At 37.1% G+C, this 17,877-nt stretch overlaps 1 protein-coding gene across 1 annotated transcript; it reads right to left on the reverse strand.

Moving 5' to 3' along the window:
• Positions 1–5,025: 5,025 nt before the first annotated feature.
• LOC118557519 lies at positions 5,026–17,877 on the reverse strand. Its single transcript, XM_036127652.1, has 6 exons — positions 17,772–17,877; positions 7,444–7,770; positions 5,958–6,305; positions 5,738–5,863; positions 5,325–5,386; positions 5,026–5,245 (listed from the first exon to the last, which is right to left on the reverse strand). Exons 1-6 carry the CDS (start codon positions 17,875–17,877, stop codon positions 5,129–5,131), a joined length of 1,086 nt encoding a protein of 361 aa, XP_035983545.1. The 3' UTR covers positions 5,026–5,128.

Consider the following 17,877-nt stretch of genomic DNA (forward strand, 5'->3'; position numbering starts at 1 on the left):
GTAGGTGATTAAACAAAAAAAATCTAAGGTTTTGAGCCTTGTATAATTTTTATCCCATAGAAACACTGCAACACACCATGGAAGCCCCTTAGAAAATATAAGAGAAGCCTCAGACTTTATAGATCAACATCTTGACTATAATGGCAACCAATCTGGACTGCATCAGTTGAAGCATATTTGTTCCACAAAGGTTTTAGTGGGTAGTGTGCCTGGCTGACATGTGATTTTGGCACAGTTGTGCCAAAATTGGCCAAAACTGTGCCCGTTTTGTGTTTTTTGACCCATAAAAAGGGTTCTGGTGAGATAAAAGTAGTGTTGCGCTGATGCCATTTTTTGGCCCCGATGCCGATACCCGATGCCTGGCTGTGCAGTATCGGCCGATACCGATTCCATACCGATACCATCTGTTTGAAATTGATGTGTGTGTGTATATATGAAGAACTGCAAACTACTTGGATGTAAAATAATTGCCATCATGACTTTGTCAAGCTGCTACCTTTGTAAAGCAGGAAAAAGACTAATACAAAGTGAATCCAGTAGAACTAGTGAGTGTCGGGAGAGAGAAGGCTGCGTTCAGGTGACATACAAACATCAAAATGGTATCGGGGCCCTATTTGTTGATACCCGCCGATACAGATACCACCATTTTAGTGCAGTATCGGGGCCCCGGCCGATACTGGTATCGGTATCGGTGCAACACTAGATAAAAGTGCAGATTTCCATTGTAAGACACCTTCTGCATATGACAAAGCCTTTGGTCATAAGAGTTACCCTGTGTTTCATCGAAATACAATACCGTTATGCACAGTATAATGTCAATCAAATGATTATAAAATAAGACAAATGGTAGAATTTTGTCTCCAAACAGAGTTATTTTTATTGAAAACAAAAACTATTAATCCTAAACTGTCTTAAAATGTACATTTGTGACCAAAGAATGTAGATCTGCAGCCTACCATCCAGCATTCTTGAATCTGATCACAGATTTCAGAAGGAAATGGTATTCCTTCCCTTGAAAGTCGACTAAAAGTGGCTAACGTTCCGTTTTTTCCCCCAAGGAGACAAAGCAGGCTGCAGGCTAAAAGACAGAGCAACACAAGGACAAATCAACCTCCCACAGGACAACCCAAGGGAAACTTTCCCTTTTCTTTTTTGTCTAGGCAAGATTAATATCTAGGTTTAGATGAACAGTTTAGGATCGTAATTGTGTCGTTTGTATATGTTTTCTAACAGCTCCACACAGCAATGAGCCAAAGGTGCATTCACACCAAATTGCATTGGTCGCTTGAGATTTTGTCCCTCTCTCTTGCAACAGTCTATGGCAACAACATGTTGACAACACAGCCAATTTCCCCCAGCCCACTACAACACGTCATAAAATAGGAAAAGCATCTATCTATAGAGTTAAAGGTAAATTTTGCCTTATATACGGCACCTTTGCATAGTGGATCAACAAATTTACCTGTAATAATAACAGTCTTTGCATTCTGGGTACTGATTTATTTTACTGTTCTTTGTCCATCTTTCTCTTCCTCTCCTATCTTTTCCTACACACAAAGGCCCCTCCTGAGTTTATGACCCATTGTTCCAAGTTGGTGCCAGTTCCAGAGTAGAAGCTTATTTGACTTTTATGACTTTGTTGTTGTGATCAGCTACCGGTCTCTGCTGCTGACTGAGCCCATTGGCCAATACTCAGCTTAAACATTGATATTGAAAAACTGTGGTTAAAAAAAAACTGACAATGACTCCTTCATCCTGTTAGCTTTTGTTAAAAAGCTGGATTATGTTTTTCTTTAACCTTAGAGATGTTTTGCTTTTTAATCAATTTCGTAAATGCTTGCTTATAAATGATAAAGGGTTATCCTCTTCTGTCTTTTTTTTGTTTTCCTCTGGATGTAACATTCTGCAGTCTTAGTGAAACTTCATCTCTTTCAGCAAGACGAGGCTGCCTGTGGTTCTGCACAGCTCTCTGTCGGCTGATTATGGTCATTTACGTTGGACACTATTTTCCTGTTTCTAGAGATGTTTTTAACAGGGCCAACAAACCATGAACACAGACGCTTTGACAGTTTACATTATTTAGCTTTTTTTTATCGTGTTAAAGAGTCCAAGTTCTTTAGCTGAGGTCCAAATCAGATTGTTAGGCCAAATAACATAAGTGTTTATGTAAGTAAGAAGCAGTCTGTGAATAATTGGAAAAGAGAGATAAATAAAAATCCAATTAAAATGTTGAGTAGGCCTATAGAGTCATCAGAATCAGAATCAGAATCAGACATACTTTAATAATCCCAGAGGGAAATTACTTTTGTTACATACTCCAGATATACACACAGGGTAATGTAATATATACATATATAAGTCAATATACATACATACATATATATATATATATATATATATATATATATATATATATATACATATATATATATATATATATAGATAGAGATAGATAGATAGATATACCACTTTACTTGGATCTGTAGTTATACATATGTATATACTATATACGTATATACTATATACGTATATATATATATATATATATATATATATATATATATATATATATATATATATACATATATACATATGTAGTTATACATATGTAGTTATACATATGTTATACATATGTAGTTATACATATGTATATACTATATACATTTGTATATATATAGTATATACATATGTATAACTACAGATCCAAGTAAAGTGGTAGTGACTTGTGCAAGGACAGTGCAAAGAATGCATAAATGTCAGTTACAGAGGGGGAGTGTCTGAATCACTGAGGGAGGCGTTGTAAAGATTGATGACCACAGGCAGGAATGATTTCCTGTGGCGCTCTGTGGTGCATCTGGGTGAGAGGAGTCTTCTGTTGAAGGAGTTCCTCTGCTGGGTCAGTGTGTCATGGAGAGGATGTGAGACATTGTCTAAGATGGACTAAGGCCTGGACAGCATCCTCCTCTCTGCCACAGTCGTCAGAGTGTCCAGCTCCTCCCCCACAACATCACCAGCCCTCCTGATCAGTTTGTTCAGTCTGTTGTTGTCGGCAGCCCTCAATCCACTGCCCCAGCATGTGATAGCAAAGAAGAGCGTGCTGGCAACAACGGACTCATAAAACATCCTCAGCAGCGTCCCACAGACGTTAAAGAACCTCAGCCTCCTCAGGAAGAAGAGTCGGCTTTGGCCCTTTTTGTAGACCGCCTCGGTGTTCCTGGACCAGTCAAGCTTGTTGTTAAAGTACACTCCAAGGTACTTATACTCCTCCACAGTGTCCACAGGGACCCCCTGGATGGAAACAGGGGTCACAGGTGTTATTGTCCTCCTCAGATCCACTATTAGCTCCTTAGTCTTTGTCACGTTGAGCTGCAGATGGTTCAGTTCACTCCAAGTGACAAAGTTGCCCACCACAGTCCTATATTCACTCTCATCACCCTTTTCAATGCAGCCAACTATTGCTGAGTCATCAGAAAACTTCTAAAGGTGGCAGGACTCAGTGCAATAGTTGAAGTCTGAGGTGAAAAGGGTGAAGAGGAAGGGGGAGAGGACAGTCCCCTGAGGGGGTCCAGTGTTGCTGACCACCCTGTCAGACACACAGTTCTGTAGGCGTGCATACTGTGGTCTGCCCGTCAGGTATTCAACAATTCAAGACACGATGGGGGCCTCCACCTGCATCGCCGTCATCTTCTCACCAAGTAAGGCCGGACGGATGGTGTTGAAGGCACTGGAGAAATGAACATGATTCTCACAGTGCTCGCCGGCTTGTCCAGATGAGTGTAGACTCTGTTCAGCAGGAAGATGATGCTGTCCTCAACACCCAGGCGGGGCTGGTAGGCGAACTGTAGCGGATCAGTGAAGGGCCTGACCATGGGCCTCAGCTGCTCCAGGACTAACCTCTCAAAGGTCTTCATGATATGGGACGTCAGTGCCACCGGTCTGTAGTCCTGGGGGCCGCTGGGACGCGGTGTCTTTGGCACAGGAACGAGGCACGACGTCTTCCACAGCACGGGGACTCTCTGGAGGTGCATGCTCAGGCTAAAGACTAGGCTAAGTACTCCACACAGCTGGTAGGCACAAGCTTTGAGCATCATGAGGAATACACCATCGGGGCCTGCAGCTTTGCCAGAGTGGAGTCTGGTTAGCTGTCTTGTCACCAGGTCAGGAGTGAAGGACACTGTAGTGGTAACAGTAGGGGGAGGGGGAAGGTCCTCAGGTTGTGGAGGACGTGATGTGAAGAAGGGGGGAGGGGTGGAGTCGGTGGATGTGGATTGAGGTGGTGAGGAGCAGACAGGGGGTCTTGAAGGAGGAAGAGTGGGGGAAATCAATGTTACAACTTACTTTTTTGCATAATCTGACTGATATTGTTTTAAATTTAGAAAGCAGTCATCTTTAAAATGATGATAGCAGAGAAATGGAAGTGTGCCAACTTCCCGATTGACTTTGAAGTCCACACGTTTTGTCTGAATGAATTTCGTCCACAAACAGGCTCTAAGTGTGTCCTTTGGCCACTCATACAATCTTCCATCTTCATGGGAATAGTGCATAGCGACACAACGAGGCATCTTGTAAAAAAGCCGTGAAAGCGAAATAACTTTTTCGATTTAGTACTTAGACAGTATAGCAGGTGCCAATTTCCGGATTGGTGACTCATGATCTGGCGTCACTAGCGAGATCACTTTGGAACCATGGATGTTGCGAACGGTAAATACGTGTGATGTGGGTAGGAGACCAAAAAAAATTATTGGAAGTAATAAATAGCTATGTGGACGTCATCTGTGAGAAAAATCTCGCTGATCTGCCACTTCAATGATTTAGCTCTTTATGACCAGATAAAAGTCACAAAAAAAATTCAGAGAGTGAGTATAAACAGGAAACGTTGATAAATTAAAAAAAAGGACAATGACCAAATTAAAGGAGATAAATGCAAGATTTCAGGGTTAAGTTTTACCAGCACTCTTGCTATTGTAGTTTCCTGGTCCAAATACTTAATTACAGTTTTGTTTTACAAAAGGTAACGAAACAAGCTTGTTTTTAAGGGTTTATTTAAAAATGACAAAACAAAAAAATGTTTAATGCAAAATTTATTCATTCGCATTTTCAGTGGTCAGATCTTGAAAACATCCCAAATTTAGAGTTTAATATGGGAATACACGCTGTCCTCCGACTCATTAAATTTTTTTCCTCTTCTAGCTTTACCAGCAGTCAAGTGCAGTGCAGCATAGTTAAGATCCTGGCCATCTTCATTCTGTACAGTGAAAAAAATTATTATTACATAGCATACCGATCAGAGTCAACCATTGACCTGAGTTTATAACTTTACTTACAGAATGATCATTTTGCTGGCTCAAGTTCATCCTTCTTTCTTGTGAAGAGGCACTTTCTACTACTAAATATAAAGAGAGAATGAAGAATAGCATGTGCTTTATCAGACTTTGCGTTTTCATATTGTCATCTATGTGCACAAATATCTTAATGCACTTAACATTAACCATATATATATATATATATATATATATATATATATATATATATATATATATATATATATATATAAATGCTTTTATAACAGTTTTTTTGTCTGCTTGTAGTTTACTTTTATCAGACACACAAAGCAAATAATGTATCAGACGTTATTTCAGTCTTAGTATGCAGAGATTATATTATCGACTTAGAGTACCAAACAATTAAAGCTTCTGGTAATTTTCTAAATCTGCAAAATTCAGTGAGAAATAGTTACCTTCAGATTGTTTACATGTTGCTCTTGGAGTTTTGAAACAGATGAAAACAGTATTTATGATCAGTGAAATGATTAAACAGGATACAGATATCCCTAGTACAGGGAATTCAGCGTCTGCTGTTGGCTCTGTGAAGCAAAGACAAAATTAGCCAAAAATCATTGTTTTTGGAAAACATTACGTTCACAAATATAATCTTCAGTGCTAAACATAAAATCATACCAGCTTCTAGCTTGGTTCCATTTCCAAACAGAATCTCTCCGCATGTGGCCACGGCACAATAATATGTCCCAGCATCAGAGGAGCTGATGTTCTTAGAGAAGTTATATACGCATCTAGTCTGATCAGTTTTCTTGTGACATCTGTCCATTTTGTTTCCATCAATGTAGATGATATCTGTGTCAGAGTTATTTGATCTGAACCAGAAGACACTAAGATCCCCTGAACACGTCTTGCTCTCGAAGTCTGAGAGGACCGAACACTGTAGAGTCACATATTCCACTGGATGGAGAGAATTTGATACCGTGGAGCTCTGAACTACTCTGTAGTTTGATGTTCCCACAGTGTTTCCTGTAGAATTTGTAAAAAAAAAAAAAAAAAAAAGTTAGAAAATGCAATTTAAACATTTGACTTCTTTTGGAATTGTAAGAGAGGCTTGGAGACATTTAAAATGTAAAACTTTTAAGGATCACACTAAGGTAGGGTAGTAACTCTTGTGTGTATTAAAAGAAAATAACAATCAATTAGTTTTCAAACTAGCAGATGTGTGATAACATTAGGAAAAAAAATAAAAAATCTTAAAAGACATCTGATTCTTGCTAGGACCTAAAACAGTTTGAGCTCACATTTGTAAAGATTTGTGTCTTAAAGTTTGATAGGTCTCAAGATATCATGTCTTTTAAATAAAGCCCTTCATCAAATGACATTTGGTATGTGATCCTATGAAATACTTACCAACAGACACTTGCCCTTTAAAAAATATAGTCAAAATCTCTCACAATCTCTCAATACTTTATGTATGAACCCCAAAACATTATTCAGTTTTAAAGGGTAAAATTTAGTTTTTACTCAGGCTCCTGAGGACTAGAATTATTAAATGGGTATACGGCATCTCTCAAGGACCAATTTCTTCAAAAAGAAAGAATAAAAAAGAAAAGAATACAATAGAATCTATTACATTTTAATTTCTGACTTTTCTTCCTCTGCCGTCTTCTGGAAGAAACTACCAATCAAATAATATATTCAACACCAGAGAAATAAACCAGTTTGTAATTTTCAGACATTGAAATTTAACTCAAAATAAAAGTTTTGCTACTCTAAATCATAGCTCAATATTTTATCCCCTGGCTACAGCAAGATATAAGTGTGTTGTTTTACTCACACTACATTTTACAAAAAAACTTTTTTATGTGCAAGAAAAACATTTCTTGATTTTGTCTTCAAGATTACATTTACACCTTAATATGCATGTAATGAGTTGCAACAGAAAGCATATTTTTTGACTGAATAAATCATACTTTAAAAAAAGATATTTTTCTTTATACTAAAGTGGACATAAAACTGTTCTTTTCCTTAGCATTGAAGAAATACACATAACTGATGCCAATTTGTGTATGTCCCTGTATTTAAAAAAAAAACATCTTAAAATCCCTTTTGAAATGTGCCGTTCTTTTCATAAAAAAGCCGGATATCTAAAGAAAGACAGTACCTTTAATTAACAAGTAGGTGCCATGCCAAATATTTTGGCTCCAGTCGATGAAAGCACAGTGATACATTCCTTCATCTTCGTGAGCTGCTTTTAAAATTGTTAGGTTGCTCGTTTTGTCACTATGTGAATAGTTCATTCTTGAGTCAGAATAAGCTGGTCCGTACGTGGGATTTGCATGATTCACAAATGTTACAACTAGTTCCAGAGTATCTCCCACAGTTTGCCTGTACCAGGAAAGTTTACCACTTCTATCTTTATTATCAGGCAAATCACATGCAAGTGTTGCTGCTTCACCAAGTTCAACTGTGATCACTGGAAGCAAAGCACCTGCATTTGACAAAAAAATAAGAAAATGGTAAACAATTGTGTCAGTAAAGGAAGTGCATCTAATACTATGAAAAAAGAAGGGGAAAATGTTAGCATTAGCAGGTACAAATCTGATAGACGTGCAAACACTGAAATTAGAAATTTAAATCACTGTGTAACTCACATCCTTTATGAAGGAGAAGAAGTGTGATCCAGAGCCTGATCATTTTGAGACTGTCTTTGTTTGAGCACTTGTTCATATTTAAGTAGGAGGTGGTCTTTTGATTTAAGGTATCTGATTGGTTGTCTCAAAGTATACCAATTTGGGGCTTTCCAGCTATACGAGCATTTCTCCAATTTAGATATTTTTTCATAAAATTAGATAGTTTTAAGGAAATTATTATGCAATGCAGAATTCAAATTACTGTATACAACATTCATGATGTTGTATGCAATTATTACCTACAACTTAATTTTGAGCAAAAATGCAAAAAAAAATAAAGCTAGAGACAGGTAGAGACAAAGCGGTAAAAAAAGGTTTGATTTCTTACACACTTTCATTAAAATTTATTTGCACATGAACAACACATCAGGAGCACTGTGGGGTTGAATTATTGCTCAAGAACAATCTTAGGGTCTGTGTTTTAGTTAAACAATTTGGTTTTTTTACCCAACACAAAATCAGATGAAACGATGTATGTTTTCCTTATGGTTTCTTCATTCTAAATCAGTTTTTCAATGTTATTATACACAGAAGGCCATGCTTAAAAGAGAAAGTCAATCACATTCTAATACTTTAATCTGTTATTTTATATTCTGTATTATAATGAAACCATCCCTCCTTCATCCATCTGTCAATACAGCCACTTCTTGCCTCTATCTACTTGTTCTTATACAAATAAGAAGGGAAATCAGTAGCATTATACAGCATAAGTTTTCATTCATTTCTACTGAAAACCCCAGTGTTAAGTGGCTCTCATTTGTGAATGATTTTCCTTTTGGTAACTATTTACTTCTTTTTTTCAGTCAGCTTTCTGTTGTTCTTATATAGAAATGTTTTTGACAGTACAAGTTCCAGGTCAAATAACTTAATTTACTTTTACTCTGACATTAGATTTGATAAAATATGTAAAATTATATATTGTCAGGCTTTTCCCTTCAAAGGTGGTGGAGTCTGAGAGTTCTCAGACTGTTTTTAGCATGCACGGAAGTGAAGAGGAGAGATTGCAATGGTTATTGTTCATTGTGGCAGCATTTCTGGGTCATGTATTCAGGAACAACAGTGTTAGCTTATCCATGGTTTGCTCAACCTTACGGGTAAAAAAAAGCAAGCACCATACTAGAGCACGACTCTCATACAGAAAGGTATGGCTTCTTTGAACTATGCACACTGAAGTTGTGCATATATGCTGTTTGCTGGGGGAACAAAGGAAGTGGTAAGTTCTTCAGGTTTAAGTTCCAATGGAAAATGTGTTCGTCAAACAATAATATGTGTCAAAAAAAAACCTTACCAGTGCAACAATGTAAAGGGAGGCATAAAAATGGGGGAGCAGTGGCACATATATTTTGCAAAGTTCAAAGCAGTTACAATTAAATATTATTTATATATCAGTGTCATCATTTTTGTTATTTCTTTAACTCTTACCGGGCAACAAACACAGAGTTAGAAATAAAGTTTAAATGACTTATTCAAAATAAGTGGTAGAAAAGGAAAAATGTCAAGGCGTAAGGAAGGCACTGGTCATGAACTCAGGAGAGAATCAGAGCCTGATTAGAAGAGGGAAGCTGAAGAGTGCAATGATTAAGATTCAGTATGAGTGGCTTGTGGCTGGCAGAAGAGGATGAGTCCAGAAGACAAGATAGCTGCGGCTGGCAGACGGTGGTGTTGGTTGTGCTTATTTATTCTTTTTGTCTTCACAGGTGGATTATCCGAAATGGAGGAGGATGCATGTGTGCAGAAAACCACCACCTCTACTTTAAACTCCCTTTTGGATAACGTCTGCTCACCCTATCTGTAAGGCTGAGCCTGGCCGCTCTCAGGAGGAAACATATTGATGCTGCTTGTGTCAGGGATCTTGTTCTTTTGGTGGTGATCCATATCTCATGACCATAGGTGATTGTTGGATCATAGATGGACAGGTATATCAAGAGCTTTGCGTTTTTGCTCTGCTCTTTCTTCACCTCACCAGACCAGAGAGCTTGGCCCTCATTACTACAGATGCAGCCCCAATACCTTTGTGCATCTCCTGCTCCACCCCACCGTCATTTATGAACAAGAAAACAATATTCTTAACAGACAGACTCATCTCTGTGACTATGCTTTGAGATACCATCCAGCTATAGCTATCGGTCAGAGCCTCCTCTCCACGGTTAAAAGTAAGTTTTCCCAGGGAGGCTGAGACGTGTGATCCCTGTATAGTTGAAACAATCTCCGTTTCTCTTTCTAAAAAAATTTAACTACCACCTGTTATGGGAGTTTTGGGTGGAATTCTAAACACTAGTAACTGAGTTCCCATCTTTACTAAATGAGGAGATGGCGGTGATATAGTTCCAGCACTTTTATTGTGAGGCCATAGGGACTTCAGAATAATAATTCTTATAACACACCCCATTCTGCCACTCCAGTGGTGTTATCCCAGTCTTCCATGCCACATTGAAGAGGTGTGTCAACCATGGCAGCCCTGGCCAAGATAAAGCCCATGCTTACTAAGAAGCCCTTGGAGACAGTAATCCACACCTTTGTGACTAAACATCGAGATTACTGTGACACATTTTATTTTGGTGTTGGTGAGTCTTTAATTATTCATCTGCAGATGGTGCAGAATGCTGCTGCACATCTTTTAACAAACACACAAATCTGAGTGTTTGTCAACTAACCCAACTATTTTAGGATCCATCTTAAAATAATGTTATTTTTTAATTCTTTGCCTTGCTCCACTGTACATCTTAGAGCTTTTACAGTCCTACATGCCACCTTGTGTTCTTAGGTCAACTGACCTTTTGCTGTTGTCAGTACTTGGAGGCAGTCACAAATTCAAGGGATTGGGCCTAATCTCTGGAATTATCATCTGACATATGATTGTTGCATCCACAGAGATGTGTACAGGCTGTGCATGCGTGCATACGTGTGTCTGTCTATGTGTTTACCAATCTTTATACACAATCTGCAGCTTGATCCTCATCATGATCGAAAAGAGAAGTATTTAGAGAAGTGGATTTCCAGATGGAGATGCCAGACAATTCTCTCACTTATTGTGGTACTTAGGCCTCCATGTCTTCTACTTCTTGTTCCTCAATCTATACGCTTACCTCTCACGCTCTGCTCTCACAGGATGAAATCTTCAGCTGAGTCGCTCTTAAGCCCCTCTGCTCATCTTCCTGTGAAGGTTTCAGAAAAACTTACCGCTTACCTCCTTCAATTTGTCTCTCCTTGGATGACCCACTCGGATTCAACCGCTCACCTCCATCAACTTCCACCTGCTTGTCCACCCTCCAACGCTCACGACTGACACCAGACATAATCAAGCAGCTTCTCAAACATACCTCGGCCTTCCATGTCATTTCAATGGACAGGTAATCTGTTGTAACTGACAACGTACTAAGTCTGGAATAATGAAAAAAGATGTGAAAACACGTTTTATTTTCTGTTAAACAGACTGCTGTGCTGAGAAAAAACAAAGAATACCATGCTGAGGAAAATTGTTTGTCTTGTAAAAGGGTTGGGTTACAACCAACGCTTAGAATTTTGTCACCTTTGATCTATTGTATTAAAGGTGTATGCACTTTATGTTCATAAGCCACTCTTCGGAGTGTTGTGTGCACTCTAGCAGATGGCTGAAACAGTCCTTGCACAACTGAAACTGTACTCCAATAAATACTGTGTGAAAGGAGATGTGTGGTGATAGGATTCTCATAAATGACCCTGCACAGTTTTTTAAAACTCATTAAGCCACAGAAACAACACTAGACTCCTGGGAGTTAATCATTCTGTGATAATTTATGTTAAAAAGGTTTTTCTTTATATTTGTGTTAGTTGTTAGTTTCAGAAATGTGTTACATATTTATTTATGTAATTACTTTGGTCAACAATTTTGTCCAAACTTACAGACCACTATCTTCCCATTACTTCAGAATTTTACCAGTCTTTGAAGTTTTTGGTATGAAAACGTTTGTGGAAGAAATGTGAATGTGTAAAAATGATTCTGAAGTCATAAATAGAATAAAACGGCAAACAAAAATACCCATGATGAACACACATTCATACATGATATGCAGATCAGTAGGCAATCTGGGGTTAAGTTGTCTACCGACAACCCACAGCCCTCGTTATTTCACTCCCAAGTTCCCCTTTTTACCCCTCTTCAGAGTTGCGTCTGAGAGCAACTTCTTTTGGTGTAGTCTCTTTAAATCTAAAGGAGGCACTTAACACCCCCTCCACCACCTTCTAGGTCGCAGAGTGTTCCACTTCCTCCCGTTTGGCCATTTTGTACGCTGGGTGATAGTGTAATGAACAACAGAACATTTAAAATTTTCCAATTGCAGTTTTAGCATTTGTCAGCTTGGACTACAAAATTGATTCAAAAAATAAAAATGGCTTTCCCAAAATTGGTTAGCCAGACGTCCAGGGCCTTGTTTAACAGTCCCGCACATACTGGGATGTAATTCAATAAACAAAATAGAAAACAGGGAAAACTAAATGTCTTGTATAATATAACCAGATTGGAACAGAAGGATATCAATGGAGCTCCTGGACAAACTACATTCAGATTTTCTGCATTGCTAGAGACTCCAAGCATACAAAAAAATGTATTTAAGGGCTAAAAAAAGTGTATTTTGCATGATGTGTGCCCTTTAAGTAATTCAGTTAGAGAAGTGAAACTCACATGACATAATATAGATTCATTGTACAACGAGTTACATATTTCAATTGTTTATTTGTTTTTTTCCATTATTATAAAAAATATAACCCTACATTGTTATTGGTTAAAGAACAAAAAAGGAATAATAAAAAAAACATCTCAAAAAGAGAAATATTGGCCTGCTGGAAAGACTGTCAATGCACTCTACATTATAAGCACTCACTACCTGGTAAAGGCTGCTTTTCATCATGGCAATGAGGTAATCAGTCTATGATTGTGCTGAGGTGTTAGAAAGAACAGACATCGTTAATAGTGGTCTTCGATTCTTTATAATTTTTAGTCTGATATCTCTCTTGACAGTATACCACAGATTCTCTCTGAGGTTTAGGTCAGGTGAGTCTGCTAAGTCCTGGTGGAAAATTAAATCAGCAATATCATTGAGCTTTCTAGAAAAAGTGAATTAATCAAGAAATTTGTAAAATTTCATTAAAGATGGCTGCACTGGCTTTATTTTTGAGAAAACACACTGAACCAACAACAATAGAACAACAACATGGCTTCCAAAATCATCATTGCGGGGGTTACCAACATGGTGCCCGTGGGGACCAAGTAGCACTCGAGGACCACATGTGGTGCTCTCGTGTCTGTTCTAAAAACAACACAATCTACCACCAAAACTTCATTTTATTCCGTTACTCTTCCTGTTTAATCAGCAGAACAAAAACATGGCTTCCAAAATCCTCACTGCATGGGTCACCAACATGGCACCCGTGGGGACCAAGTAGCCCTCGAGGACCACATGTGGTGTTCACGTGCCTGTTCTAAAAACAGCACAATCCACTAGTCAGCTGCATCTAAAACTTTATTTTATTTTTATTTTACTCTTCCTGTTTAATCACACCTACTTTTATATTGATTTAAAAACAACTATCTATAACAGCACCATAAAGTATCTCTCAGTTTCAAAAAGGTTGGTGAGCCCTGCATCACTGACGTTGAAAAACTCCACGCTGCACCTTGAGTTACTTGGATTGTGGTCCTCTTCACTTTTCCTTCAGCTTCTATGAACATTATTTTTAGCAGAAATTTAAAGTTGTTTTTTAATCAGAAAGTCCAGCCCTTTTTCTTCTTAGGTCTGGTAAGATGTATGATGCCTCTGTCTCAGAAATAGTTTCACAAAAAGAATCAAACAGATGTTGCCCATGTCCTAGATACATCCACGTATGAATGAACCCCTAACTCTGGTTATTGTCCACCACTTGTGGTTTCTCTAAACTCTTGAGTTAGGTTGGTTACAGTATCATATCAACATTGGGGTTATCCCAGCTGCTTTTGGGTCTTTTTCTCTCACTTTCCGTTACATTTACCTTTCCATTAATACTTTTGGATGTGGCACTTTGTATACAGCCAGCACTTTTAGCAATGGTCTTTTTTAGATTAGCTTACACTACTTTGGTAGGCGTCAAAGACTGTCTGCCTGCTAACTGCCAGTGGTCTGTTGAACTACAGTCCAAATACAGACCAGTCCTATCTGGACCCTGTCGAACTACTGGATGTTAAAATCATTGAGTTTTAAGTTGCATGCAATTCCTGCCTTTACTAAAAGTTGTTTTTCAGCTGCTGAGATTGATGGCAGACTGACGTCACCAGTTCATTCAACAATTGCTTAATTAATCATCTACAAATATACATGTATTTTGATTTAAATCTTTATCTGTCGTATTTTATCTCTTTGCTTTTTAATGCTTGTTATTTTTCAAACCATTCACTTTCAAGCATATGATATTTTAACTAATTTTCTCTGTGTCTATTTATTACAAGTATAGGCTATAGTATGTAGGTAATAAGTGTGCATGTAGATTTGCCTAGGCATACGGGATTGTGAACATGTAAGTTTATGTGTACAGTATATTGATATATTTGTTTACTTAATTGAATTTGGAGTAGTATTGACTCATAAGTAAAGTAGGAATCAGAAGGTTTTCTGGTGTTACGGACTATAGAAAGAAGAAGGGGCATGATTTAATAAGTTTACCTTTTTCATTCCCTTTTCATGTCTGAAAAGAGGCATGAGTAAATTATACATTTAATTTGATTAATTCATATATCATTAATTATACATAATGTTTGCATGTATTATACTTGTATTCTTGCTGGATGGTCTGAAAAAGACAAGCATAAATGCAAAGAGATAAAATATTTCAGAGATTTAAATAGAAATATATATTTGCAGCTGATTAACTGATCAATTATTCAATGTCGTCTTTTTATTTCTTGCATTTAATGTTACACACATTTTAAATGTATCTACTTTTTGGTCCTGCGTTTTATTGCTTAATTTATTTCTGAATTTATTCTTAATTAAGGCAGGATGGGTTCTTCATAATTCTGACACTAACCCTGGATCTTTTAATAACAGGGTGAGGTGTGATGATCCAGATAGTCAAATGTATCTGCTTGGATACCATCAAAGAGCATTTCCTGTTTTTACAATGAGCTTCTGTTTTGGGAGTTGTGTTTCTAAGCATCCAAAACACCAAATATTCCAATTACTGAATAAAGTTGATGATATTGTGTGTATACAACACAAGCTTGATTTCAGTAATATCCATATCAACAAGATGAAAACATCTCTATATTAAGTAAAAGCAATTGGTAACTATGTTTATTAAAAGTGTTCCAATACATTTAATATATGTTGTAATGTATAGTTCAAAACAGCCGTGAATTGGATCAATCGGCACCAAGGTTGAATAACAGTTTCTTAAAGGCCAAAGGCTTTTACTGCAGTAAACATCATTTTTCTCTCTGCTGATTTCTTTGCTTCAGTGTTGTCAGTTTTCATCATGGTAAAGATGACAGCAGAATACATCACTCTGTGTTCACCCATCTGAGGAGATCAGTTGAAAAATAATAAGGCAAAAAAGGATAGATGAAACTCATTTGTTACTTAAAAATGCATCAATACATCAGATAAGAGAACCTCTTATACTTTACCTGTTGCGTGTTCTGACCACAGTGTCCCTGCACTTTACCAGTGTCTGGATTTAAAAAATAGACAAATAAAGATGCAATAGTTTACTATAAGTGAAGTACAAGAAAAGCATTTTGAGTTACCTTGACAATGTCCACATTTGATCCCATTGATGGAGCTTATGACGACAACCATACCAATCAGACTTATGGCTAAGACTGCAGAAAGTGAATAAATAACTATCATGGACTCCGGTGACCAGGTGGATCCTGGAACATTATAAAAGAAAAAACATTAAACATCACATGTGAAAAAATATTTAGTGATGAAAATCGGGCTGATGGATTTTAGTTGGAATTCTAAAAGCTAAGATTATATCTTAATTCAATCACATACTAAAAATATTTCATTATATAATTTGATGTATTTACCATGAATACCCAGGTTAGTTCCATTTCCAAATAGAATCGCTCCACATGTGGCCACAGCACAATAGTATGTCTTAGCGTCAGAGGAGCTGATGTTCTTAGAGAAGTTATATAAACATCTAGTCTGATAGTTGATCTTCTTGTGACATTTGTCCGTTTTGTTCCCATCAACATAGATGATATTTGGATCAGACTCATCTGATCTGAACCAGAAGACACTGAGATCTTCCGAACATGTCTTGCTGTCAAAATCCGAGAGGACAGAACATTGTAGAGTCACATATTCCTCTGGACGGAGGGAATCTGAAGTCGTCAAGCTCTGAACAACTCTGTAGTTTGATGTCCCCACAGTGTTTCCTGCAGATTATCGTACAAAATGTTAGATAATTTTTGTACTGGAAAATGCAGTTTAAACGGTTGATTTATTTTAGAATTGTAAGAGAGACGTTTAAATGTATGAATTTTAAGGATCATACTAATAAGGCAGGGTTGTGACACTTGTGTGCATTAAAAGAAAATAAATGGCAGATATATATTAATATTAGGAAACAATCAAAAATGTCTGTTAAATTAAGCACTTTATTGAATGACATTTGTTAAGTGAACCTATGGAAAAGTGACCAACAGACATTCACACAAATTAGCTTTTTGGCTTTTTAAGAAATACAATTTAAATCAATCATTAATTAAAAATAAGTTATCTAGAAATCCTAAAGCACCAGTAAATTTGAAAGGCTTTTTTTTACTTAGCCTCCTGAGGACTACAATTAATAAATGGGCACAAGGCTTCCCAAAGCGTCTAGGTCTGTCAAGGTCCAATCGCTCCAAGAAGAAAGAATAAAATGTATACAATTTAAGATTCTGATTTTGCTTTCTTTGTTGTCTTCTGAAAGATAATGTAGTTCCAATTATTTATTCAACAAATAATCGCAAAATAATGGTATGCTATTCCAAATCCCCAATAAATATGTTTTGCAATGGCTAGTGTGAAATTTGGAATTTGTGTTGTTTTATTTTTGCTAAAATTCACAAAAACGTTTTATTATATGCACATTATTCTTCTATAAATTACATTTACATCTTAAATATGAATGCAATGGGCTTTTGTAAAGTTGAGAAAATAAACTGCCATGTGACAACAATTCTATTTTTCTTCATTCTAGAGTGGACATAAGTCATTTTTATTCTTAGATTACTTTAGCATTGCAGAAATAAATGCTATATCTTCTTGTATCAAACAAAGCTTAATATCATTTTTGACATGTGTAGTTCTATAAAGCTTTCCATAATGAAACCCTGAATATTAAAACACGTGAAAGACAGTACCTTTTATTAACAAGTAGGTGCCATGCCAAACAGTTTGGGTCCAGTCGGTGAAAGCACAGTGATACATTCCTTCATCTTCTTGAACTGTTTTTAAAATAGTCAGGTTGCTAATTTTTTCAGTATGTGAAATTTTCATTCTTGAGTCAGAATAGCGTGGTCCGTACGTGGGGTTTACATAATTCATAAATGTTACAACTAGTTCCAGAGTGTCTCCAATAGTTTGCCTGTACCAGAAAAGTTCACCACTTCCATATTTATCATGTGGTAAATCACATGTAAATGTTGTTGCTTCACCAAGATGAACTGTGATCACTGGAACCAAAGCACCTGCATTAGAGGGAAAAGGAAGAAAATGGTTAACAATTTTAGGTAAAGGAAGAACATTGTGGTGTAAGAGAAAAATATATAAAACAATTAAATTACTGGGTAACTCACATCCTTGATGAAGGAGAAGAAGTGTGACCCACAACAGGATCATTTTAAGACTGTCTTCGCTTGAGCACTTGTTCACATTTAAGTAGGACATGGTGTTCTGATTCAT

This window comes from Fundulus heteroclitus, chromosome 23 (assembly GCF_011125445.2).
Source record: "Fundulus heteroclitus isolate FHET01 chromosome 23, MU-UCD_Fhet_4.1, whole genome shotgun sequence".
Lineage (NCBI taxonomy): Eukaryota > Metazoa > Chordata > Actinopteri > Cyprinodontiformes > Fundulidae > Fundulus > Fundulus heteroclitus.

What these genes read in the sequence shown, in the direction of transcription:
- LOC118557519 (XM_036127652.1), bottom strand. Translation starts at nt 17,877, where the DNA reads ATGAATCAGAACACCATGTCCTACTTAAATGTGAACAAGTGCTCAAGC. An exon ending in CACCTACTTGTTAATTAAAG is followed by an intron (nt 6,306 to 7,443) that starts GTACTGTCTTTC and finishes CAAATTCTACAG; the next exon opens with GAAACACTGTGGGAACATCA. An exon ending in AACATGTAAACAATCTGAAG is followed by an intron (nt 5,387 to 5,737) that starts GTAACTATTTCT and finishes CTTTATATTTAG; the next exon opens with TAGTAGAAAGTGCCTCTTCA.